Source organism: Thunnus thynnus, chromosome 14 (genome assembly GCF_963924715.1).
Source record: "Thunnus thynnus chromosome 14, fThuThy2.1, whole genome shotgun sequence".
NCBI classification, from domain to species: domain Eukaryota; kingdom Metazoa; phylum Chordata; class Actinopteri; order Scombriformes; family Scombridae; genus Thunnus; species Thunnus thynnus.
In genome coordinates, this window is record NC_089530.1 from 7,739,186 (window position 1) to 7,761,050 (window position 21,865).

At 39.3% G+C, this 21,865-nt stretch overlaps 2 protein-coding genes across 7 annotated transcripts in view; both read left to right on the plus strand.

The window, feature by feature from the left end:
* The window catches only part of LOC137196729 (sorbin and SH3 domain-containing protein 1-like), a 40,674-nt gene extending 37,015 nt beyond the window's left edge, over positions 1-3,659 (plus strand). For all 6 annotated transcript variants that reach the window (XM_067609537.1, XM_067609536.1, XM_067609542.1 and 3 more), the window contains one exon: positions 83-3,659. In XM_067609537.1, coding sequence (XP_067465638.1) covers positions 83-150 — 68 coding nt within the window. In that variant the 3' untranslated portion in view covers positions 151-3,659. The remainder of the gene's footprint in view (positions 1-82) is intronic.
* Positions 3,660-7,755: 4,096 nt separating this feature from the next.
* Positions 7,756-15,570, plus strand: pdlim1 (PDZ and LIM domain 1 (elfin)). Its single transcript, XM_067609543.1, has 7 exons — positions 7,756-7,991; positions 9,214-9,365; positions 9,918-10,002; positions 11,083-11,267; positions 12,938-13,083; positions 13,316-13,433; positions 14,922-15,570. The coding sequence occupies exons 1-7, from the start codon at positions 7,899-7,901 to the stop codon at positions 15,106-15,108; spliced, it is 966 nt and encodes a 321-aa protein (XP_067465644.1). The 5' UTR covers positions 7,756-7,898; the 3' UTR covers positions 15,109-15,570.
* Positions 15,571-21,865: the final 6,295 nt, after the last annotated feature.

A 21,865-nucleotide genomic window follows, 5' to 3' on the forward strand; every position in this document is an offset into this window, starting at 1 on the left:
GGTTATTTCAGCCTTTAATCTGTGAAAGAGTGGTTTTACTTTCATTTCCTTGATATATGTGTCTGTTTCTCTTCCACTTCAGGTACCTCAAGGAGGACAAAACAGTTTGGGACTTTCCCGGGGAATTACGTGAAGGAGGTGAAACTGTAAAGATATCTAATCTTGCTGTAACACATGGTTGCCTGTCAAGCTTGGGAAGTCATAACTATCGCGCATGGCTGTTGGTTAGAGTAGTCATTTAGCCAGGCGAATCCATTTTGTCTGGGAAAGTGATCGGTTCGGTCTGAGGTATGTCAAACTGCACGAGGAGAAGACAGAGACGGCTGATGGCTCACTGCCCCAAACCTCAGTATGGTGTATACCTTGACCACATCTTACACACTTCTTGGCAGAATTCGTCCGTCTCCACAAGTGGAATTTTCTCTGTGAAAAACCTACCACAAAGTAGCTTTTATTGTACAGATGATAGCTTCCATTCTGTCCATGTAATTTACAGTACACAAGTGTTTACGTAGCACCTCAGTGTGGAGGGCAGCAGCAGAGCAGTGTATGGATCAAAGAGTGGATCTTATTACCTGAACTGGATTTTGGGGGGGTCAGAATGTATTTTTATGTGATGTGAGGTTGGAGCTGTTTGTCATGAGCTACCTTTCAGGACCAGAGGTGTTTATCATGAGTAGCTAGGTATGATGCAAACCATACAACTTATGAATTGAAGACGTTTTGATTTCCTTAGACTTCTAAAAAAAAAAAAAAACCTCAGTGTTTCGATCAAGAAACTGTACATGTATGATATTTAATGTGGTAATTCATGTTTGGACTCCTTAGTTTAAATTCAAGAAAATGACTTAAATTCAAATCCCACCAGAGTTTAAATACTTAAAGCCTTATGTATTAAGGCCCTTAGGAAAAACTGGTCTGACATACCCGTTTTTTCTTTTCTTTAATGGAATTTACATTTACATTCTTTTAAATTACCATATAGTCATTATTGGCTACTTTTGAAAAAGATCACAGCTTTCACAACTCAAAAGCTTTCAACACCGGGTCAGTATTGCCTTCATTTTCTATCCAAAGGTTGTTATACAACAGTTATTACACAGTCATGTGCATGACTAGAGAAACTAAAATATTGAAGTGTGCTGTTAGCTTCTCTTTTTCTCCGTCAACATGTTAAACACAAATGCAGGACACGTGGACTGTGTTGCACGTCTGATGAAAGTGAAGCGAAACCGTGTAAATAATGCACATCCTATATTTTCAGAAACTATTTATTTGTCCTTTTATACCTCTTCTGTCAAAATAGAAGTAAATTATGTTTGCCGGAGGCTGTCGCCTGTAAGGTAGCTGGTGGTAAACACCTCGCTCCAGCGCAACCACAGGACAGGCGTGGTAGCACTTAACTTCCTGTTTGGTCATTTAGGGAGATCCCATCTAACAAGATAATCGAAGAGTAATCATTGATGACACAAAAAGCAATTTAATCTTTGAAGTGAAGTGAAAGCCAACAAGGTGTCTTAGAAAATAATTGTGAAGATTTTTAGAAGCATATTGAGATTTTAACCATACCCTTACTGACAGGATTGTATGTTCTAGCCATGTAAATGTGTACAGAGAACTTCAAGAGGCCTTCCAAATATGGCTACATATTTTCATATGTAATGACTACAACGTTTACAACAGTTAGCAGAATGATTCACATCATGAGGTTAGCATTAGTACAGCATGCACTGTAGAGTCAATAAGAGACTGACAAATCAAATGAGAGCATGAAACACTAGCCAACGCCTCAGTATTTGCACCTTCAGCTTATGTAAAACAGAAGTGATGACAGGGTTAACAGTCTGGTCTTTGAGCTTCAATAGCTCCCTGATGGAAGACTGCTTTGAATTCTGCTATCAAAGCATCAAAGCGGTCTTCCTGCGAGTACAGAGCTCCCACATCTCCTGAACCATCAGATCCTGTAACAGACACCGCATGTCAGAATGGATCCCCTACACGCACAGATAGAAAGATGATAGCTATTGTTTTCCTTCCTTGTGTTTTCATCAAATTCCTCGTCGTCATCAACCGCTGCGATGTGCTCATCGATCCTCGACAGAGCCGTCAAATAGTACTTGCAAATAATTCTTAGTACTTGCCGTGGCCTGCTCAGAGCAGCAGTTTGTAGGGCAATTGCTAAAAAAGTATTTAAAATTAAATTTAGTTTGTACCAGGAGGGCTGCTGTAGTGATGTGTTACTTAAAGTAGCTGAAGTTCTTTTCCCAATCCACACATTTCTAATCACATGTTGCCAGACTATCAGTGCACCTGCCTTTTAGTATAACTGTTTGTGATTGCCTGAGCGCACACAACACAATGTGAAGTATTGAAAGATAAAACAGTAACATTCACTAGATCTAAAAAAGTGTATGTTTATCTTTGTGTCTTGCATCTGAATGTGTTAGCTACAGCCGTGCAGTGATGATAAACATTGATTGGAACATGGTTCGAAGCTGTACCGTCTAAGTTTGGTAACGTAAAGTACATTAATTTGACAAAATCTAGTAGCAATCAGCACTTCATCCTCCTCAACATGAGGTGTTTCTTCCTGCCCAGATCACCTCCGACATCATTAGCGAGGGACTGTTTTCTCAGCGAGATAAAACACTAATACAATATAACTGCATTATGAGTTTGCCTGTATAGCACTGATATAAAGTTCAGGTATTTTGTGACACCACAAAAGCATGTTTTTCCCTCCACTGCTGGCTAAACATTTTTGTTCCTGTGTAACTCCAGCTCCTCATGAATGTGCTGATTGGTTGGGAGTCTGTTGACCTGTAGGCTTTTTTTTTCCCCCTGACAGAACAACAGGAGTTCATAGAGAGGTGTGCTCCAGCTAAAACACTGACGAACTTTAACAAAAAAAAAAAAAACAGCACAATCACTCATATAGTCAAAACACAACTCACTATCGACTGTTTCTGTGATATTGTGCTCCATAAAACATCACAGGATGTATGAATGTATGAATATATGAATGTGGCACAGTGTACACAATATGTAAAAAATGTCTGAATTTTCATCATTGAATGAACATGCAGACTGTTGAGCAGCATGGCACAAGAAGGATTGTAAATATGTAAAATAAAAAAATAGACTGCAAGTGATGAGGGTGTCAGATTGAGCTCTCGGTCACTTGCAGCAGTTTATTTACCTGAAGGATTTTTTGGCAAAGCACAGAGTGGAGCGTTACAGAGCACAGGAAAGTTTGACGCATACGAACATTACGCTGCCATTTGTGAGGATCATAATGCCTTATGTTAGATGCAAAAATTGTGCCTCATTTTCATTAATTGTTTTTGAGTATCACTGAAATGTATCCATGACATATTTAATGTAACCCTGGTTTTCCCATAGTCCTAGTCTCTGTGATGGGAGAACATTTACTGAGAACTTGTCAGTTACTGTACAAGTACCTAAAGTGTGACACGATGCTTCGACTTAATAATTAATAATCATGAGAATGAATTAGTTTGATGAGACACACAACCTGCAACAGGTTTGGTTTGTTTGCTTCAATTTGCAGTGCTGTTACATTGACAATATTAAAATAAAGATACTATACACTGCTGTGACTTCGATATTATGCAATATTTAATAAACCATTTAAACCATTTGGTGTATTACTTGTGTTTATTTTTATCTAACAGCAGAGTTGGAGCTGTGAGTTCATCAGTTGAGTAAAGTCTTGCAGAAATATAAAGTTTTATATACAAGTTATCTTTGCATGTAACCATTTAAAGACATGTCCTCTGTGGCTGCGTAATCATGAGCGGATGCAAATTAATGTGAGCCAAAGTGGAGCTGTGGAGTCTCTGGATTGGTGAACTGCAGATTGTTATCTGATGACAAAAGTTACTGAACATTTTTTGTTATAGATCATTTCAGTTACACCCTGGTCAGTTATAGTAATGAAAGCTACAGGGGTGAGATAGGCTAGTGATAAATGTAAGAGGATAACTTCTGTACTGGCAGGCAGTTTATGTAAATAATTATGGTAGAGTCATTTGTGGCTGCCCTGTGAGACCTATGGAGCAACAGTATGTTCATAAGTATGTCAGATGGCAAAGAATACCATTAGTCTGATGTTGACAGATGTGTTTTCACAGCCTTAACAATGAGTAACATCTGTACTTTTAACTTGATTTGATCTTCAGCATTGTAAGGGCTTTAGTTTAAAACTAACAGTCTCAAAGATGACATCACTGACATGCCTTGAGGCCTGTTAAGGATGTATCTTGGTTTGTAAACCCCACAAGAAAGGACGTGTTTCATTGAGTCAGCCTGCCCGGAGCTTTTTCTTTCCACTTTGAGCAGCGATCCCCTGGCAGGAATTCAACTTTTGGGAGCGGCACATTCCACATCCTGGGATTTAGCTCTACCATAAATGGTAAGCTTGCATACAACACAGTGACGTACTGGCAGGCCAACATCCCTAAAACAAACAGTGGAGCTCATCTGAGAGAGGAAAAAAGAAATACAGAGGGATCACTCTGCTCTGCTTTTCATAAAGGTGAAAAAATGTTTCTTCTTGTAGCTGATGGGTTTGATCAGATTTAAAAGATTAATTTTCTGGAGTAAAAATGGTGGCATCAACTCCAAAGCCACATATTTAGGACCACAGCCTAACAGCTAACAGCCTGTGTCTTTTAAAATACTGTCAACAATGGTTTAGTCAATAAGCAATGACACACAGGTGTCCTGATACAAATACAATGAGGAAAGAGGAGCCAAAGATTACATTTCCTCCAACTATGTTGTTGTCTTTATCAGGACACAAACATTGCTGGTAATTTTTTGAATGTGTGTGACACTCTTTATATTTGTAATCTCCATATAAAAGATAAAGCTGGTGTTATACTGTATTCTTCTTCTTGTACCATGAAAATACCAAAACTAACAAGGTGTTAGCCTGTCTCTCACTTTTCAACTGTCCTACCTCGTCTGTGGCACTCATCAGCCCGTTTGTTAGCTATTGATGAAAAGATAAGATGAAAAGCTCTAAAATTGGGGCACAAATTTATAGTCTCAAATTTTAAAAAGGATAGGTAATTCCCTAAAAAAGTTGGGAACTGTTTTGTGCAAACACTACTCAAACAAGAGCAAATTGTGCTTTTGTTGGGGACTATTTTCAGATGCAGTCCTGTCCTTAATACACATTTGGTAGACTATAGTGAGTATAATTGTTGGCAAAAGGTATTTTTAGGCCCTAAGGCAGGGGTCAGCAATTAGTGTCAACCAAGGGCCAGATTTTTTTCAGCATTGCTCAAGAGGGGCCAACATAGTTTTATAAGTGCAGTGAAGATGTAGGCCTGTTGTTGTTTGTACGTTTAATACGTTGTGTTTGTTTGACTATCATTTTAATTCATTTAATCTTGGAATAAAAATGATTAATAAAACGGTTTGTTCACTGTTTAAATGAGCCTACTCTTGCCATGGTTCCAGACCAAGTCATAGCCAATGTTGTAAACTAGATAATAGACATAGCCCAGCAGTGTATGTGAAGTTACGACATGCTCAAATCTGTTTTAATCGAGTCATCAGGCATCTTGTAGGCCAGTGGTTCTCAAAGTGGGGTTTGGGGATCCCCAGGAGTTCTTGAGTAGGTTCCAGGGGGTCCCGAGCAAAAAAGGGAATAATTTATTTTCACTATAATTCCATCCAGAAGTAACACAATGACTGAATGTTTGACTATTTTTGGTCATGGGTTTCATACACTTCCTGTAATAAAACATCTAAAAGCAAACATCTTATCAGATAGGGGGCCCTGGGACAAATTCCTATCAAATGATGGTCCATGGTCTAATCTGGGTCAGTCTACGGGTCCTTGACATGAAAAAGTTGGAGAACCACTGATATAGGAGACCAACAACGCCAAGCAAGCTGGCTGCAATTGATCAAATGCACAATGTCCTTCTCAAAACCACACAAAAGGAAGGTGGATGGTGAAAACAGGAGTTTCAAAGATGAAAGGACGGAGATGAATGCATTTGCCTTACCTTCATTTGCTAACACCTTCTTTGTAATGAAACAGTTGCAGTTCTGTTCGACTGCCACCGACGTATTTCTGTTCATGAGACACAGATCTGTTTTGTCTAAATAGTCGAATTAAAGCTTTTTAAATTATTGGGATAGCCTACTTGTTTTCTGTAAATGAAGTTGATTAAATTATTCATCTGTGTCATTCACATGATTTGTTTATTAGACTTCATTTCAGCACCACTGGCATCAGGCGTTGTCCATTTGCAGTACGTTGCTTGCAGTATGACCTTAACAACCTGGCTCAGAATGAGGTGAAGTGGCCTCTCTTCACGTAGGGGCACTTAATATTATTAGATGATAAGAGGTCATATGTATCAGGAATTATATAAGACTTGTAATAATATAGTTATCTATGGCTGATATATGAAAAATCATATGGACATATGGACATAGGAAGTTGTGACGTCACCCATTGGTTTGCATTGGAGCCAGTTTCAGAAGCCCAGAGTTGCTGATTGGCACCATATTTTCCGTTTGGAGCCAGGACCTTCCAGATAAGGAGTTCAGGGTGTTTCCTTCCATGCTCTGGAAATACACCCCACTACCTCAGACTGAAGCTAATGCTAGCTTACCAGAAACACTAAGTGGTGCAGACTTGTACTAACATTAACTAACTAATATGGCAGGTATCGTTATCAAATGACATTAAACTTAGCAAAATATGGCGACAGTAGTCTGACACAATGCGAGTCCCAAAGCTGTCAATCACAGCTGTCAATCAACACCCACACGGCAGACATCAAAGCAACTATTCATCTTAATATCTTGTGCAATATACGACATTCAGCCCCACTAGATGTCAGCAAACAACTATTTTCTATGCAAGGACATAGTTGAGTAATGGTGTCCTGAGCAGAGAGTGAAGTCACACTCCCTTTGTATTATAATCTGAGCCTCTCTGTACTTTGTTTTGATAGCTGGTCTATGCACATTGGTGCATGTGAGTCCCTCTGTGTCCTCGCATGTTTTCAACATAGCGGCTAGGTCACAAATGTTTTCATATTACAGCTAAGCAGTACACTAAAATATGTTTAGGAAAACATTTGAGGCGAGAAATAGGCAATGCAGTAACAGAATCTTGATCCATATTTGATCAGCCCTGCCTAGTTTGACAGTTTGAGTTTCGTAAGCTGTCGGTTCAGGGACCGCTTTCTTTTTTCCCAACTTCAGAGATGCTGGTGCTATAGTGTGACGTCTAGTGGGGCTTGTCGCCAAATTGAACTGAATTGAAAAAAAATTTGCTATGCTACGACAGGCAACCATGCACCGCCATCCGAAATAATATTTAGCAAATATAATCGTATTCATAACTAAACTTAATAAATTGCCATTAATATTATTGATACCGGTTTTACTGCAGTTCTATGTATGGTATGTTCAAGTGGTGTTGCCATACATAGTTGTCCAAAATGGTGGACCCACCCGCGCATGCGCTACTCAGATCGGGCAGCAACAGGGTTAAATGTCGTATATTGCACCTTTAACGGAGAAATAATCTCCTAATTTCCTGAATGAGATTATAATGACTCTGAATAAATGGCTTCAATTTCAAGCCGAGGTTGTTGCCTCTTGCACACACACTAAGGAGTGATGCATCTTCCTAATAAGCGATCTCTGTCGACTCAAGCCTCATTCGTCCAGCTGTAAGCTGGGTCCTCCTCTTCCTCTAACGCTGCATAGCTGTAGCTTCGCTGAAACTTCTGACTATCGATCATTGCACATGTCATATGTGCAGTAGGAAGTGAGCTGGTGGCCAGAGATCTTAAAGCATAGTACTAACAGTCGGCTCTGTGAACACCAACAGTAATACCATGCCTCTTCGGGTAGCCATTCAGGGTCCTGGACCCTGGGGATTCAGACTGGTTGGAGGAAAGGACTTCGAGCAGCCGCTGACTATTTCCCGGGTAAGTTTTCACAGTGAGCTGCTGTAGTTCGGGCTTGTCCAGACAAAACTTTCACCTCTCATTGTTTCTTCTCGACTTCACTAAACGACACTAAGAGCAGACCAATAGAAACCGAGTTAGTTTTGGTTCTTTATAGTGACGGTGTGTTGTTTCTTCTTTCAGATAGACGGTAATGATTTGGTGCTCTGAGTTTAATACTTACATGGATACAAACTGGTCTATAGACCTCCATTTGATTAGACAGATAACTAACTCCAGTCTGAGATGTCTTCTTTGGTGTTGGATAATGATTTTTCAGTCTTCAGGATACAACTTGAGAGGAAAAAAGTCGACATTTAGCTTCATTATGTCTACACAGCTGACTTATTGTAATCTTGGTGGTTCATATCTTATCTCTCTTCAGTCCTGACTTTAAACGAAAAGCAAACATAGACAGAAGCAGCTAAACTCCTCCTGTGAACTTGTTCACACCAATACAAGGCAGTTTATGAGGCATTACACATTGTTTTACAGTGTGACACTAACAGACCTGAATATGACTCTTCACTATGTACTTTGCCTGAGTGAAGGCTGCTGTTCCTGTTGTAAATGTTGTTGCAGTGTTCAGTTGGTCCACTCCACCCATGGAAAAGTGATTAGGAATTCCTGGATTGTGCCAGAGTGTCTCTCTGCTTCAAGCCTTTATCTCCCACAGTATCTGCCCCAGAGGCAGCCAGAGCTGCTGGCTGAACACACCTCTCTGTGCTACCTGTAAACAATGAAATGTGTGTATAGGGCCTTGAAGGTCAGAGTTAAAAACAGTAACAGCAGTAGGCTCTGATTAAATCAAGTCAATTTTATTTGTATAGCCCAATATCACAAATTTGCCTCAGGAGGCCTTACAATCTATATAACAATACAACATCCTTTGTCCTAATACCCTTCATTTGATTAAGGAAAAACTCCCTAAAGAAAAATTTAAATGGGGGAAAAATGAAAGAAACCTCAGGAAGAGCAACAGAGTAGATTAGGATGATGAGAAGCTTTGGATGGAAAAGGGATGATAAGTTTGTGTTTCACATATATCTTTCAAAGTTACTTGATGCTTGTGTGGTTTTATTTCTCAAAGAATCCCTCAGGACTAAATATTTGAAGCCTGTATATAATATTTGATGTTGATATTTCAAGATCACACACACTCAAAAGTCGCTGACTTTCATTATTCATGTCTCCTGTGTTGTAGGTCAGCCCCGGGAGTAAAGCAGCCCAGGCCAACCTTTGTATCGGAGATACGATCTTGGCTATCGATGGAGAGCCGACAGAGAAGATGACTCACTTGGAGGCGCAGAACAAGATCAAGGGGTGCATAGAGGAGATGGTGCTCTCCATAGACAGGTAGGATGTAGCGACAAGTGCCCGCCTGATCTGCATACCCGCAGGCCTGAAAAACACTGAGTAATACGAGACAGCTCAGCCTCGATCCAGGTGTTCGGGGAGTGCCGTGATGGTTATTCATGCTTTTTAAAGGCCTTTTGTTTTACTGAACTCTTCAGTTGGAGAAGTGCATGTTTGCTAAGCTGTGTTGTAATTCTCTGTCGTGTCGTTGCACTACATAATAACTAGTAGCCGATGGTATGAAGTATCAGGGATGTTGAAATGCACTTAACAGGAAGGCTGCAGCAAATATGTTTGTTCAAGTTAAGAGGGAACATGTTGAGTGTAGGGTGGGGTATCAAGGAACCGGAGCCAAAAAAACATACCTGCAAGGGTTCCGTTGCATTCAAAGACACAGACATATTATCATGTTCAAGTAATGCTACACAGGAAAACACACCCAGAAACAGGAAGAAGAACACTTCAGGCACGTTGTATTTAAAGCCACTATGTGATTATCGCATCTTTCAGGAGTATTTATAGAGTCCTCTTATCCTTTCTCCTGTTTTCCAGGTCAGAAAATAAAATGTGGTCGCCGCTTTCATCCGAGGAAGGGAAGACGCATCCGTACAAGATGAATCTTGCATCAGAGCCACGGGTGCGTGTCTGCAGACTCAACATCAAAGCTGGATGTTGAGCTTTTAGATTTACTCCTCCACCTCTGTCATTAAGAGTAAAAATCAGGAAATCTCATTCACAGGTAGCCATACAGTCTCTGGAAGTCTGTACATTCTTTCCCATCATGCCGCAGAGGCTTGTGGGGTTTTTTTCTTTCATACAGTCAACGATGAAGTCATTGTTTACTTCCCAACAGGAGGTTTCCTAGGAGACAGTAGTTTATCAGCCAAGCTGTGACGCAACCCTCAGTTCCTGCCCACTGAGTGGAAAGTTGAGGCCAAAGTGTGAATACATGTAGGAAACAGTGTGATGTGTGCTTCACAGGTCACAGATGTTGTGCATTTTTCTCTCACACACACTAATGTGTTTCAAACGCTTGTCTGCAGTTTGTCACTTTGTTGCCTCCTCACTGTGTTATGTGTTCAAATTAGGTTATTGTAACAATAGTCCATATTTCTTTGTGTGAGTTCGCTTGCTCTTAAGAGTCTCTGGGTAATTCTGCAATTTAAATGTCAGATGCTTGAAGCATGAGCTATATTTGGAGGCATTTCCGTGTTCCCACTGCGAAGCATGAGCTAGATTTAGTGGTATTTATGTGCCCACTTTGATGGCATGCCAATGTCATGACGTGTTTGTCTTTTAAAGACAGTTAGCTATAATTAAGGCAGAAACCAGTCATACATTATCCTGTTAAATTATGTGTGACCGTATCAAACTAAAAGCAGCAGCTGAAGAAGCAAACAAGGCTGTTTTTGATGTTTTCAGTTGAACAAAGTCTGCATTGTTAAAAACACGAGAGGATGAGTGTTTTCAAAGATTTAGTAATATTCATAAGGGTTTTTTTTATGTGCAAGCACATAAAAAAAAATCCAAATGAAAGTTCATCTGAAGACGTCAAAAGTTGTGGCCACCATTGCATCAAGTTTGCAAAAAGAGTTCTGCATGTTTCGGGCATAAATGAAGTTTTTCATTTCACAAATATGGGATACCTGCACTGCACCACCTTCTGCTTGTTCCACATCAAAAGCTTTAACGGTAACATTTTGCATGCATTGTGCAGGAGGTGAAACACATTGGCTCCGCCCACAACAGGAGCGCTCTGCCATTCAGCAGCTTTGGCTCCAAAGTTGTGACCAACCAGTACAACAACCCCGCCGGTCTCTATTCTTCAGAGAACATCAAGACCTTCAACTCTGCTGTGGATGAAGTGAAAACCATCACTACACCCAACGAGCCCAACAACAAGTAAGAAAAGCCTGACATGACTCCACTTTTGTCCAATCCGAGTCAAGACTAGGTCCCAAGAGGGTTAAGATTAAGTCAAAACAGACAGACCCCCAAAACAAATGCAGCGCTATTTAAGACCATTACCAAAAAAGGCCATAAACGGTGTTTATGTTTCTAAATGTAAAAACACTGAAGTGAACTGAATCGACTGTGTAGAACGTAGATCCGTCTACTCGGTCGGCTGTGATAGAACTGCTCGTCCTGGGTGATTATTGATGAAATAAAGCACCTCAGTATGTCGGAGTTCCCACTGAAATATCAAAAAAATTGACAATATTTTGGCTGCAATTGGTGTTTTCATATATGTAGAATGTTAAGTGGTATGTTTCCTTGCAAAGCCGGCCCAAACATTGTTTTATGGTCACTGTGGTCTGACAAGCTTTTGCTTAATTTAGGGGCATCATGAAGTCTCTGTACACCAAAATGACTTTGCAGTCAGGCGAGTCAATTACAAGAATGGAAATCTTTATGTACCTCGGGATTTCATTCGTTTTTGTTTGTTTTTTTTAAATCATTTTAGAATGTATGCCATTATCAGATAGTGGACAGAGGACAGGAAACGAGGGAGAGATAGAAGCCACAAAGTTCCCCAGACTGACTCCAACCAGAGACGCTGCGGCTCATGTTGGCCTCTAAGCAGCAGAGGAGGCCTGCAGATATGATTAGATTTTGATTCTAGTTGCTATGATGCAGTTACACACATCTAATGTTTCTGTTTCTATACTTTTATGTCTCTGTATGACCACATTTGACAATAGCATAATTATTCATATCCATCATAAAAAAAGTCAAACAAATTTACATCCATTTTTATTAATCAACTGTAGAGTGTGGGTGTTGGTCTTTCAACCAAGTGTAACATTTTATCTTAACATGGCGCATCATTCACACTGTATGGATCTGCTTCCATCATCCTTCACATGTTCACTGGCCTCCAGGTTGTTTACATGCTTCAGCTTAACACAGCACACTTGTTACTGACATTTTACAGTCCATTTGATTTAACCTTAAATAACCCCCAACTTATTAACTTACTATTACCCAATATTCTATATTTCATCATTGTAGCTACTTTTTGTTACTGTGCTTATTCTTCAGTTGAAAGCATCAAGGATCAGTTTTACTAATGGGAAACACTCCTCCATTACATCAATAAGTTGCTTCACGATGGAAAAACTGAGCTCTCAAAAGGCTTGTTGATATTTATAAAAATCATTAGTAATGTGGGAATGATGGCCAAGCAGTTATTCAGTGCTCACTCAGCTTTAGTCAATTAAGTTCAGGAATTTTTTTTTTTCCTCTTCATGCAGCTTTTAAGACCAATAAAAGATGAAGTTCTAACACATCAGAATATTAAGTCGAACAATATGTAGTCTCATGTCTCAGATCTGTTAGATACTAAATAGAAATGTAATTCTTTGTTCTTAGTGCTGAGTCAACATGTTAAAATAAGCAAGAGACAAAGCAAACCTTTTGTGATTTCTTGGACTTTGTATCTCATTATATATAAACATCCAGGTTAATGACAAGACGTTGAAAAGGTGTTTGCTGTTTGCCTCTAATGAATGATTCGACATGTGTGCTGTGATTCTCACAGATATATTGAAATGTTCACACTTGCTTCGTAGAGCTCCATCAGATCCAGCAGTGCCAGGCATGCGGCCGGTCGTAGCGGATTCAGAGGTTTACAAAATGCTGCAGGAGAACCAGGAGTCTGATGAGCCTCCCCGACAGTCTGCCTCATTCAAGGTGCTTCAGGAGATTCTTGAGACAGGTACGCATCGTAGTTACCGCTCACCGCTCCCTCCAAGAGTACTGAGGGATTCTTCTTTTAGTGTTCAGCTTTTATCATTCACTTTTTAAAAGATGACTCATTTCCTTTTTGGTTTTGTTCCAGATCATTTTTCTAAGTAATAGTGATCAAAGGCCACAGGTTGTTTTGAAATTTCTATTCTATCTCTACTCCATTTTCAAAATCTACTTCAATGTGCGTGTGATTTTTGTAGGTGATGCTGATAAACCGTCAGGGTTCAGGAGTGTCAAAGCGCCGACAACAAAGATCGGCTCATCAGTGGGAAATACAGAGAAACTATCCATCTGTGACAAATGTGGATCCGGGATTGTGTAAGTATTTTATGATCCTCCACTACCGTTTTACAGATAGTGTGTTTCATTTGCACTGAACATAGAAAGTGTGTCTGAGTCATTTACGGCTTCACTTGAATCCAAACATTATCAATGCGGATGTTTGTTCACACCTCTTCTCAGGAAATTCAGTGATATTTGCAGTTTATATATCAGTGTTGTTAATCTAAGATAACTTTCACACTGTGACAAAAGACCCTGGACAGCTGTGTCTCTTTGAAGACACAAGACTTTGTCACCACCTTGTGGTTAATCGTAGTTAAAATCAGTAAAACAGTCCATGGCTGTTTACTTGAACACCTTGAGCTGCTGTTTCCTTGAAATGTGCTTTAATTAGTTGATTCCCCCATTAACATTCTGTTTACACTCTTTATTGAATTGGATTGGACTGTCCTGTTTTGGATTCAATATTCCTAAAAATCTATACTGTTACTTGAGACAGATGTTTCCAACAGAGTGTATAATTAAGACTTTTGATAGTTAATATCTTTATGCACCCAGATGCTGTTTGATCACAGGATTATTGACAGTTTTATTGTTGTTAAGAGGTTTAAAATGGAGAATAATATGCACATAATATAAACCATTTCGTCTTCTTTTAGTTTCTACAATGTCAATCCAATGATTTGTTTTGTTCAATCATTTATTTGTAAAAACTGCCATTTTGAAACTAATGAAAATGAACCCACCATATTTCTACATGTTGAACCGTTTATGGATTGAATAAAATATATACATTAGTAAGAAAAGTACAGATCACTCCTAGTAAACGTTATGATTAATTTTATGTACAGACTACACACGATTATCTGACATAGTTTACAGTGTGTGTGAGAGAGTTAGAATGGTACATGACATACTATGTGTTGCCAAATGTATGTGGAAACACTGTTCACATATTTGCGTAATGGTGTGAGCTCTGTAGTTCCTGTGAAAGGATATCTGTACAATAATACTTTAGACAAGTGTGTTTCCAACTTTGTGGCAACAGTTTGGGTAATACAAATACTTTGGGTTTTTTAATTTTGGTGGGAAGAACCTGACTGAAGGAGAGCAATTATACGCATAATCAAGGCTATTTTTCAACAGCATCAATGAAAAAATGCTTGCATTTTGACCTGATGAAGATCCAAGTAGGATCAAAATGTTCTGATTAAATTTTGTGGGTTGGAGTAAGTGTGCAGGTGTCATATTTTTCACTGAAAACTTCACTGAAACTTCAGTGAAACCAGAAGAGTTGAGGCTGTTAGAGCAGCAGTTTAGTGCTTGTGGTTTTGGAATGAAATGTCCAACAGTCACACATGGTGTAATGTTCATGTGTCCACATACTTTTGGTCATGTAGTAGCCATTAACAGTTTATGGTGCGCATATCAAATCATTTGCATCCAGATTCTTGAATTAGAATCTGGATAAAACGCTAAATTGTGTTCATCAGGTTTAACGTGATGTTTATTTCTATACTTCAGGGGGATGGTGGTGAAGCTGCGGGACAAGTTCCGTCACCCCGAGTGCTACACCTGCACAGACTGCAACATCAACCTAAAACAGAAGGGACATTTCTTTGTGGAGGACCAGATTTACTGTGAGAAGCACGCACGCGAACGAGTGACTCCGCCTGAGGGCTACGACGTGGTCACAGTCTTCCCCAAGTAGAGCCCTCGCTGAGCTCCGCCTCGGACTGCGCGACACTATAGGACACCATTACATAACCTGAGACGTTACAACATTTAGCTCTTGCTACTCCTACGACTATGAAATGGTCTTCTCTCGCAATACGCTTCAGTACAGTCACTGGCAGGCAGGACAGTAAAGAACTACATGTTTGAAAATGTTGATTTGCACATTAACTTTGGCATCTGCAAAAGGAAAATTCAGTTTTTCTCTCCCTAAAAAATTTTTTCTATTTGAATGAAAGCAACCACTGTGTGTTAGTAATGTTTGTCTTTGTACTTTTGAATCATGGAAACAATGGAAATTCAGACTACTTTTCACCACAAGAGACTCGATATGTTTTCTACATTTTTTATTAAATAAATAGAACTACTTTTATGCAGTAAAATGGCTCAAAAACACAATTGAATATCATTGTCAAATAAATATTTTAGCTTAAACCAATTACCTCTTGTCTTCCTAGATTGATTGTCCTTCAAAGCTTCTTAAAATTGTTGTGAGTGCAACATGGTTATGAAATCACTTTCCAGCACCAAGAAATTACCTCAAATAATAGCAGTGGCTCATTTGTTTAACAATACTTTTGAACAAAGTCTGTTTTGTAACTCGTGAATGCAGATTAAGTGCTGTTAGATAATAAATTCACACTGAATGTAGAAAATGCTGCACTGCTCTGTAGGGGCTGAAGCATGCTGCATGTTGGTGAGTTCTCAACCCATAAAGAGCAGAGCAGCAGCTTTGTGTGACCCTTTTAAGTATTATTTTTTACCTATTAAGAGTTCAACATAAAAAATTGACATCACAAGAAGTTAATAGTCTATTGCCAAGTATTTCTGAGATCATTTTCACCACAGAATGACTTGAAATAAAAGGTAACAGGGAAAACACTTGATTCATCTCTTGTAAACATCTTACAGTTCATTTCACGAGCAGATGTGTAAGAGTTTCTTGGATTAAAGTCAGCTGAGGTCCTACAACAAGACTCAACAGGTGATGCTGAGTCCCACTCTGCAGATGCGACACTCGTTGGGCTGCTCAGGTTTGATGCGTGCAGGTAATCCGGCGCGTGTCCGAGTTGGTCGCCCATGCGCAGAGTCTCGGTCAGCGCCCAGATGTAGTTGTGAGCAAATCGCAGAGTTTCGATCTTGGTCAGCTTCGCGTCCTCTGGCAGCGCCGGCAGGATGCTCCTCAGTGCGTTGAGAGCGGAGTTTAGGTTGTGCATGCGGTGGCGCTCCCTGTCGTTCGCCTTCATTCTGCGCCTGCCTCTCAGTCCAGACTGCCCACATCTGGGTTTGTGCTTTGGGTTTTGCATTGAGGCTGCTTCCCCTTCGCTAAAAGTCTGTGCTTTTATATGTAAAACTTCACTGCAGACCTCTGAAGTGTCACCAGCTTCAGTCACTGGGTCATTTGGAGAAAACCTGCTGTGCGAGTTTCTGGATGTGCGCAGGTCACCGGGGGCGCAAAGCACTTTAGGAGACATCCTGTGAGAATAAAGTAAAAATACTCATTATCAAGTGAATCATGATTTTAAAAGTCTGATGCATAAGCACACATATATCCACTCTTATCATGTTACAAGCTTTATACGCCTAATAATGTCTGTATGAGTCATATAATTAAACTTTGTCTAAAAATCTTCATACTTTTTAACCATTAGAGTCGAAAATCCTGTTCTATTTTTTCTTTGACCCTCCAAATGGTTAATAAATCTGCCACTGTACTGAGATGATTTCACAAATTTTTACTTCAGGTTTTCACCACTTTATATAATTTAAGTGATGAAAAAGAGGCAGGATGAGCACGTGACTACACTAGTGTCCAGAAAATGTATCTTGAAAAACACAAAAAAAGGTATAATGCAACTTTAAAGTAATATATTTGCACTTACTTGTGAACTTGTGACAGGTGATGTTTGAGGAGACGGTGTGTCGCTCGTCCTTGTGATTCCCTCTTGTAGCTGGAGGCAGGAGACAATGTATACGTGCAGCTGACAGTGAGGGAGGGATGCGCATCTCTGTCATTTTATATGGCCTTTATCTTATCTTTCTGCACGGTGGGCGCCTGAATCAACAGCGCCTGTTAAGTGGCCAATCAGCTTCCAGGCAGTGCGTCCTTCACCCTCTGCCTCTCTCTCGCTCTCATTAGTCCCACTGCTGCATTTCTTTGTGTATTCTTTGTAATATTCACTCAAATACATGTGTGTGGTAAAGTGCCATAGAGAGTCACAATAAGCACATTTTGAAGCCTGATTGAGATCAAACTTATTTTTTCTTGAGTTGATATCAAACATCAATTCCCAGAAATCTGTCTGGAGGTGATATTTTAAAATCAGGGGGCATGCAGGACCACTAATGGTCTGAGATGTTAACTTAAATTATCTTTTATCTAACTGTTCACACTTACTGTATACAAAGTGGTAAAAAACAAACAAACAAGAAAACATTTTGTTAGTTATGCAGTCACATCTACCCCTTACAATGCCAATGCAGGACGTCTTGCTAAAAAAAACCCCAAAAAACATAGAGCAACTTTGTCATATTTTTAGGTAAAGTTTTTGGTGCACAACGCAGAGAAATACAAAATGCTCTTTTACGCATAGATGTTCTTCATCCAGCTCAAACACTGTAAAAATATACGGTACACATGAGTATAAATGGTGAGTGTCCAGCTCAATTAGAAGCTTTCAGTGCTGGTCAGTACTTTTTCATAATTGTCATGACATTTACAGTATATGTTAATAAATCTGAATGAGGCTGACTATCGTTGGGTTTAATGCGCAAAAAGCTATGAAATGATGGTAAATATTTGGCACATTACTTAATTTTTCTTGCAGAATAGAAATATTTTTGAGCACGACGTGTGAGTTTGCTTTTGCACGTGTTATCAGATCTCTATCTTTAAGGGTACTTGTAATGCCACATTTTACGCACTCAAAATATTGGCACATGCTCTGCAGGGTACACAGTGGTCATGGTAACTTGGCAAACGGTCTCCTAAAATCAATTCCAAGTTCGCCACAATATCGAAAACTGAGGTGAAAATAACAACATCTCCACGATTACTTTAAAATAAACAGTTTATTATTAAGTGTGCCGTTGCGTATTTTTGATTGTGCGCATATCACATGACCTGGTAAGGTTGACATTAACAATGCTGCAAATTGGTCCTTATTTGAGTATTGCCAAAAGTTATTTTAAACAATAGCTTATCTCTTTGTTAGCTCGTAAAATCGCACGCATATCAAATAAAATCTCGTTTTTTAAAGCCACACTAAGTTGGATAAACGTTTGTTATTGCGTTAGAGCGCAAAAGTCCTGTAGTTGGACAAAGACAATTACGCATGGTGCCACCTAACAAAGAGGATTCGAGAGGGTGAAACCTGTTGTGTGAACTGATAGCACAAAGGGTCTTGATGTGTGTCACAATAATAAAAGCTCGATTTCCTCTGTACTGTGAGCCTATATCTGTGCGCTATGACATCTCCAAAAACATGTCCAATATCGCCACAACTCAGTGGCGCATTGCAGTTTCATAGTATAGTTTTATTTTTAGCAAGTTAAACACTAGTAAAAAGTATCAGCAACGTGCAGACAGGTTTCAGCTCTGCTGTGGGGGAGAGGGGGAGTGTGGCAGAGCCCGAACATGATTTACAATTGCCAACAAAGGATCACAAAAAGCACTCCTTAACTTTCTGTCTAAATATGTGTTTTGGGAACAATCTGATAACCATATGCTTTCAATAAACTGGACAAATACACTAGTGAGATAGGAGATGGTGCCTTGCTGTTATAAAAGGCACGAAAAGTCTAAAGTAAACTGAATATTACCACTTTACAAATAATCATTGATGCCAAATCCATGTTCGGATATCATGGACAGGTGTGGGTTTGAAGCTGTCAGTCTCTCTCCTTGATTTTTATCAGTGTGCTGTAGTGTCCTGCTTGTTATGCAAAGTATGGGCAAACATAAGCGCCCAGTTGCTGTGGAAATAGCAGATATCGGAGCAGACTTGGTACGAAAAGTGATTTAACAATATTTAACAATAAACTGAGCAAGCTCACGAGCAGGTGATACCTGCCCGATGCTCCTGATTAATACTTCCTCTACAACTTCACTTTACAGTCTCTTTTGCTTATTTATTAAACGAAATCTATTTATTATTATTTTAGCAAACAGAGGTACCAGGTGGGGCTTTATTTTCGTCTTCAGCTTTTTGTTTGAAGGACGTTTTGAGGGGGGCAATCAAAGTCCAACAACTCGCTGACCAGATTGTTGTCATCCCAAACTAGCAGCGAAGCCATTCAATGTCCCCCCCTCCTCTTGTTCTTTCTGCCAAAGAGCTGCCGGGAGAGAGAAAAAAGGAAAAAGAAACTTCTTCAAGAAAGGAAAAACATCTTAAAAACATTTAATTGCAACCCGGATGCCATATGTACACCTCTTGTGAAACCCCTCAACAATGTAACTGCCTTTTAGAAAGTATGGAGTGCGCCTTTGGAGACGTGTGCGCTTTTGGAGAGGTGCGCGCCTCGTGACCAGAATGACCCCGAACACACTTTACACAAGAAGTAATTCACTTTTAATGTGCTTTGGAGTTTCCTTTCACAGGCAAAGCATTGTGCCTCTCACCTCAGCTTTTGAAGACAGTGTACACCAATTACACTGGAATAGCTGTCCTTTGGAGGCAGTTTGTCTTTTTGTAAAGATTGGAGATTTTAAGCACAAATAGGGCTCTGATTGCAAGTCGCCCCTTTTCACCCCCTAAACTACGGCAGAATGTTTTTCCTTTCTTGTGATAGCGTGTTTACATGTCCAACTTTATGTTCATTAATGACTCTTGGTGGATAAAAAAAGAGCAAAAGTGCATTTTCTGCAACACCTTAGAAGAAATGAAACATAGTTTATTTGTACATTTATTAATTAGCCATTGAGCGTTTATGTATTAACGTTCCTATAAAAATCTCATATATCAGAAGGTCTTTCTTACAGAGCGTTTGAAAGGTTGTCTCTGGTGAAATCTAATCAGGCTGTTTGATGTGTTGCCTAATCTGTGTAGAGAGATATATGGTCTAAATATATATAAATATCTCATTTCATTTTTCAGTGTTCTGCATTGCCACTGAGTAAGCCCAACATAAACACACAATGACTTCACTGACTTTGTTTTACGTCCTTTTTACTGTCAATATGAACCCAGTGAACCTATATATTGTTATTTTTCTCACAGCTCTGCAGAATGATAACAATAGTTCGAGAAAGGCAGCTCACTCTCACTATGTGTGATATTTTCTGTTTTAACATTTCAAGAAAATACAACTACATTTACAACCCTGAAAAAAGATAAGTATATAACAAATAAAGTATTTAATTAATTAATGCCATCAAAGTGTGCATGTGGGGTTCTGTGGTGCTGCGATGCACATATGATTCACTAAATAGCCTATTTATGCTCATTATACCATTAAACACTGTAACAAACCTGTCTGTAGGTCTGTAATAACCTGTCACTTCCAGCTACAGCCACCATGTGCTCCCCGGACCCCGCCTGAGCTGATCATCCAGAATATTTGGACCATCCATATTAAACCACAAATAATTAATTGAGTAAAACTGTCGTAGTTCCCGTCGTTCCTTATACTGCAGTAGGCTACTCTCTCTGTCAATCCAGCTTCAACATTGGTATAAAAGTCAAAAACATTCCCCTCATAATATACAGAATATATCTCAACTGGAAATGAGATTAAATCTGTCGTTTCTGCCTTTATTACATTTTAGTTGAGGGCTCTGTATGCTGGCTGCACTGCCTTCACTCGACTGCTGTGTGGCGCTGTTTTCATCCTGAGAAAGAAAACAACATTTCACGCCATTACAAAAGCAACACTGATGATGCATTCATGTAATATCGAAAATATGGAAACTATAAGTAGAGTAAAGGTGAACGACCCCTCAAAAGTTGTAAATATGTGTACTATACGATATATAGCTGCTAAGATCTTTTAAGCGTTAATATGGGATAATTTAGAAACTGCTTTAACAGGAAATTATGCAAGGCACAAGTCAATAGAATATATTCAAGTGTAAATACTTAATAAACCAGTGCGAGCAGAAAACGTTTCAAACATATAGTATTTGTTTGGTGTTTTTATTCAACCTTTGATGCTTTGCATGACAGTAAATGTGTGATTTTGTATCCTTGATTTGTACAATACACTATTGTTTATGTTCTGTATTTATAGAAACAATGTAGAAAATAGTATAGAAAATAGTTGTGACTATGATTAACTATATAATTATCACCTACTTTAAAATTCAGAATTGAATAGTTTTATAACATATAATATTACATTTTTGGCAGTTCAGTTTCCCAAATTTTTATGCAGCAATGTTTCATGAATAAACATCAGTTACACACCCATGTGGATATTCTTCTGGCAAAGATCAGCTCAGTCCCACTTGATTCAAGAAAATAACTGATATTCTGATTCATGAAAGCACAGATATGACTGGGCTTTACTGGGACATGACGAGGACCGAGGAGTATTTGAATGCAGCATCAGCTCTTTGCTAGCTCATCTCATTGGCGGGTGTTCAAACGTTGGGCACCACAGTTGCTGTACATAGTAGATCTACAAAAGACACGGTGCAGCACAGACCGCAGACTTTCCTGTGATTACACCAAGCCATAGCATTGTCAAATCTACACATGCGCAGACCGCGCGCAGCCATATCAGACCGCGGGTTA

Bases quoted from the DNA above. Each gene is read 5' to 3' on its own strand.
- pdlim1 (XM_067609543.1), top strand. From the start codon at position 7,899: ATGCCTCTTCGGGTAGCCATTCAGGGTCCTGGACCCTGGGGATTCAGA. The intron at 7,992-9,213 runs GTAAGTTTTCAC...CCTGTGTTGTAG, and splicing joins AGCCGCTGACTATTTCCCGG to GTCAGCCCCGGGAGTAAAGC. The intron at 11,268-12,937 runs GTAAGAAAAGCC...CTTGCTTCGTAG, and splicing joins CCCAACGAGCCCAACAACAA to AGCTCCATCAGATCCAGCAG.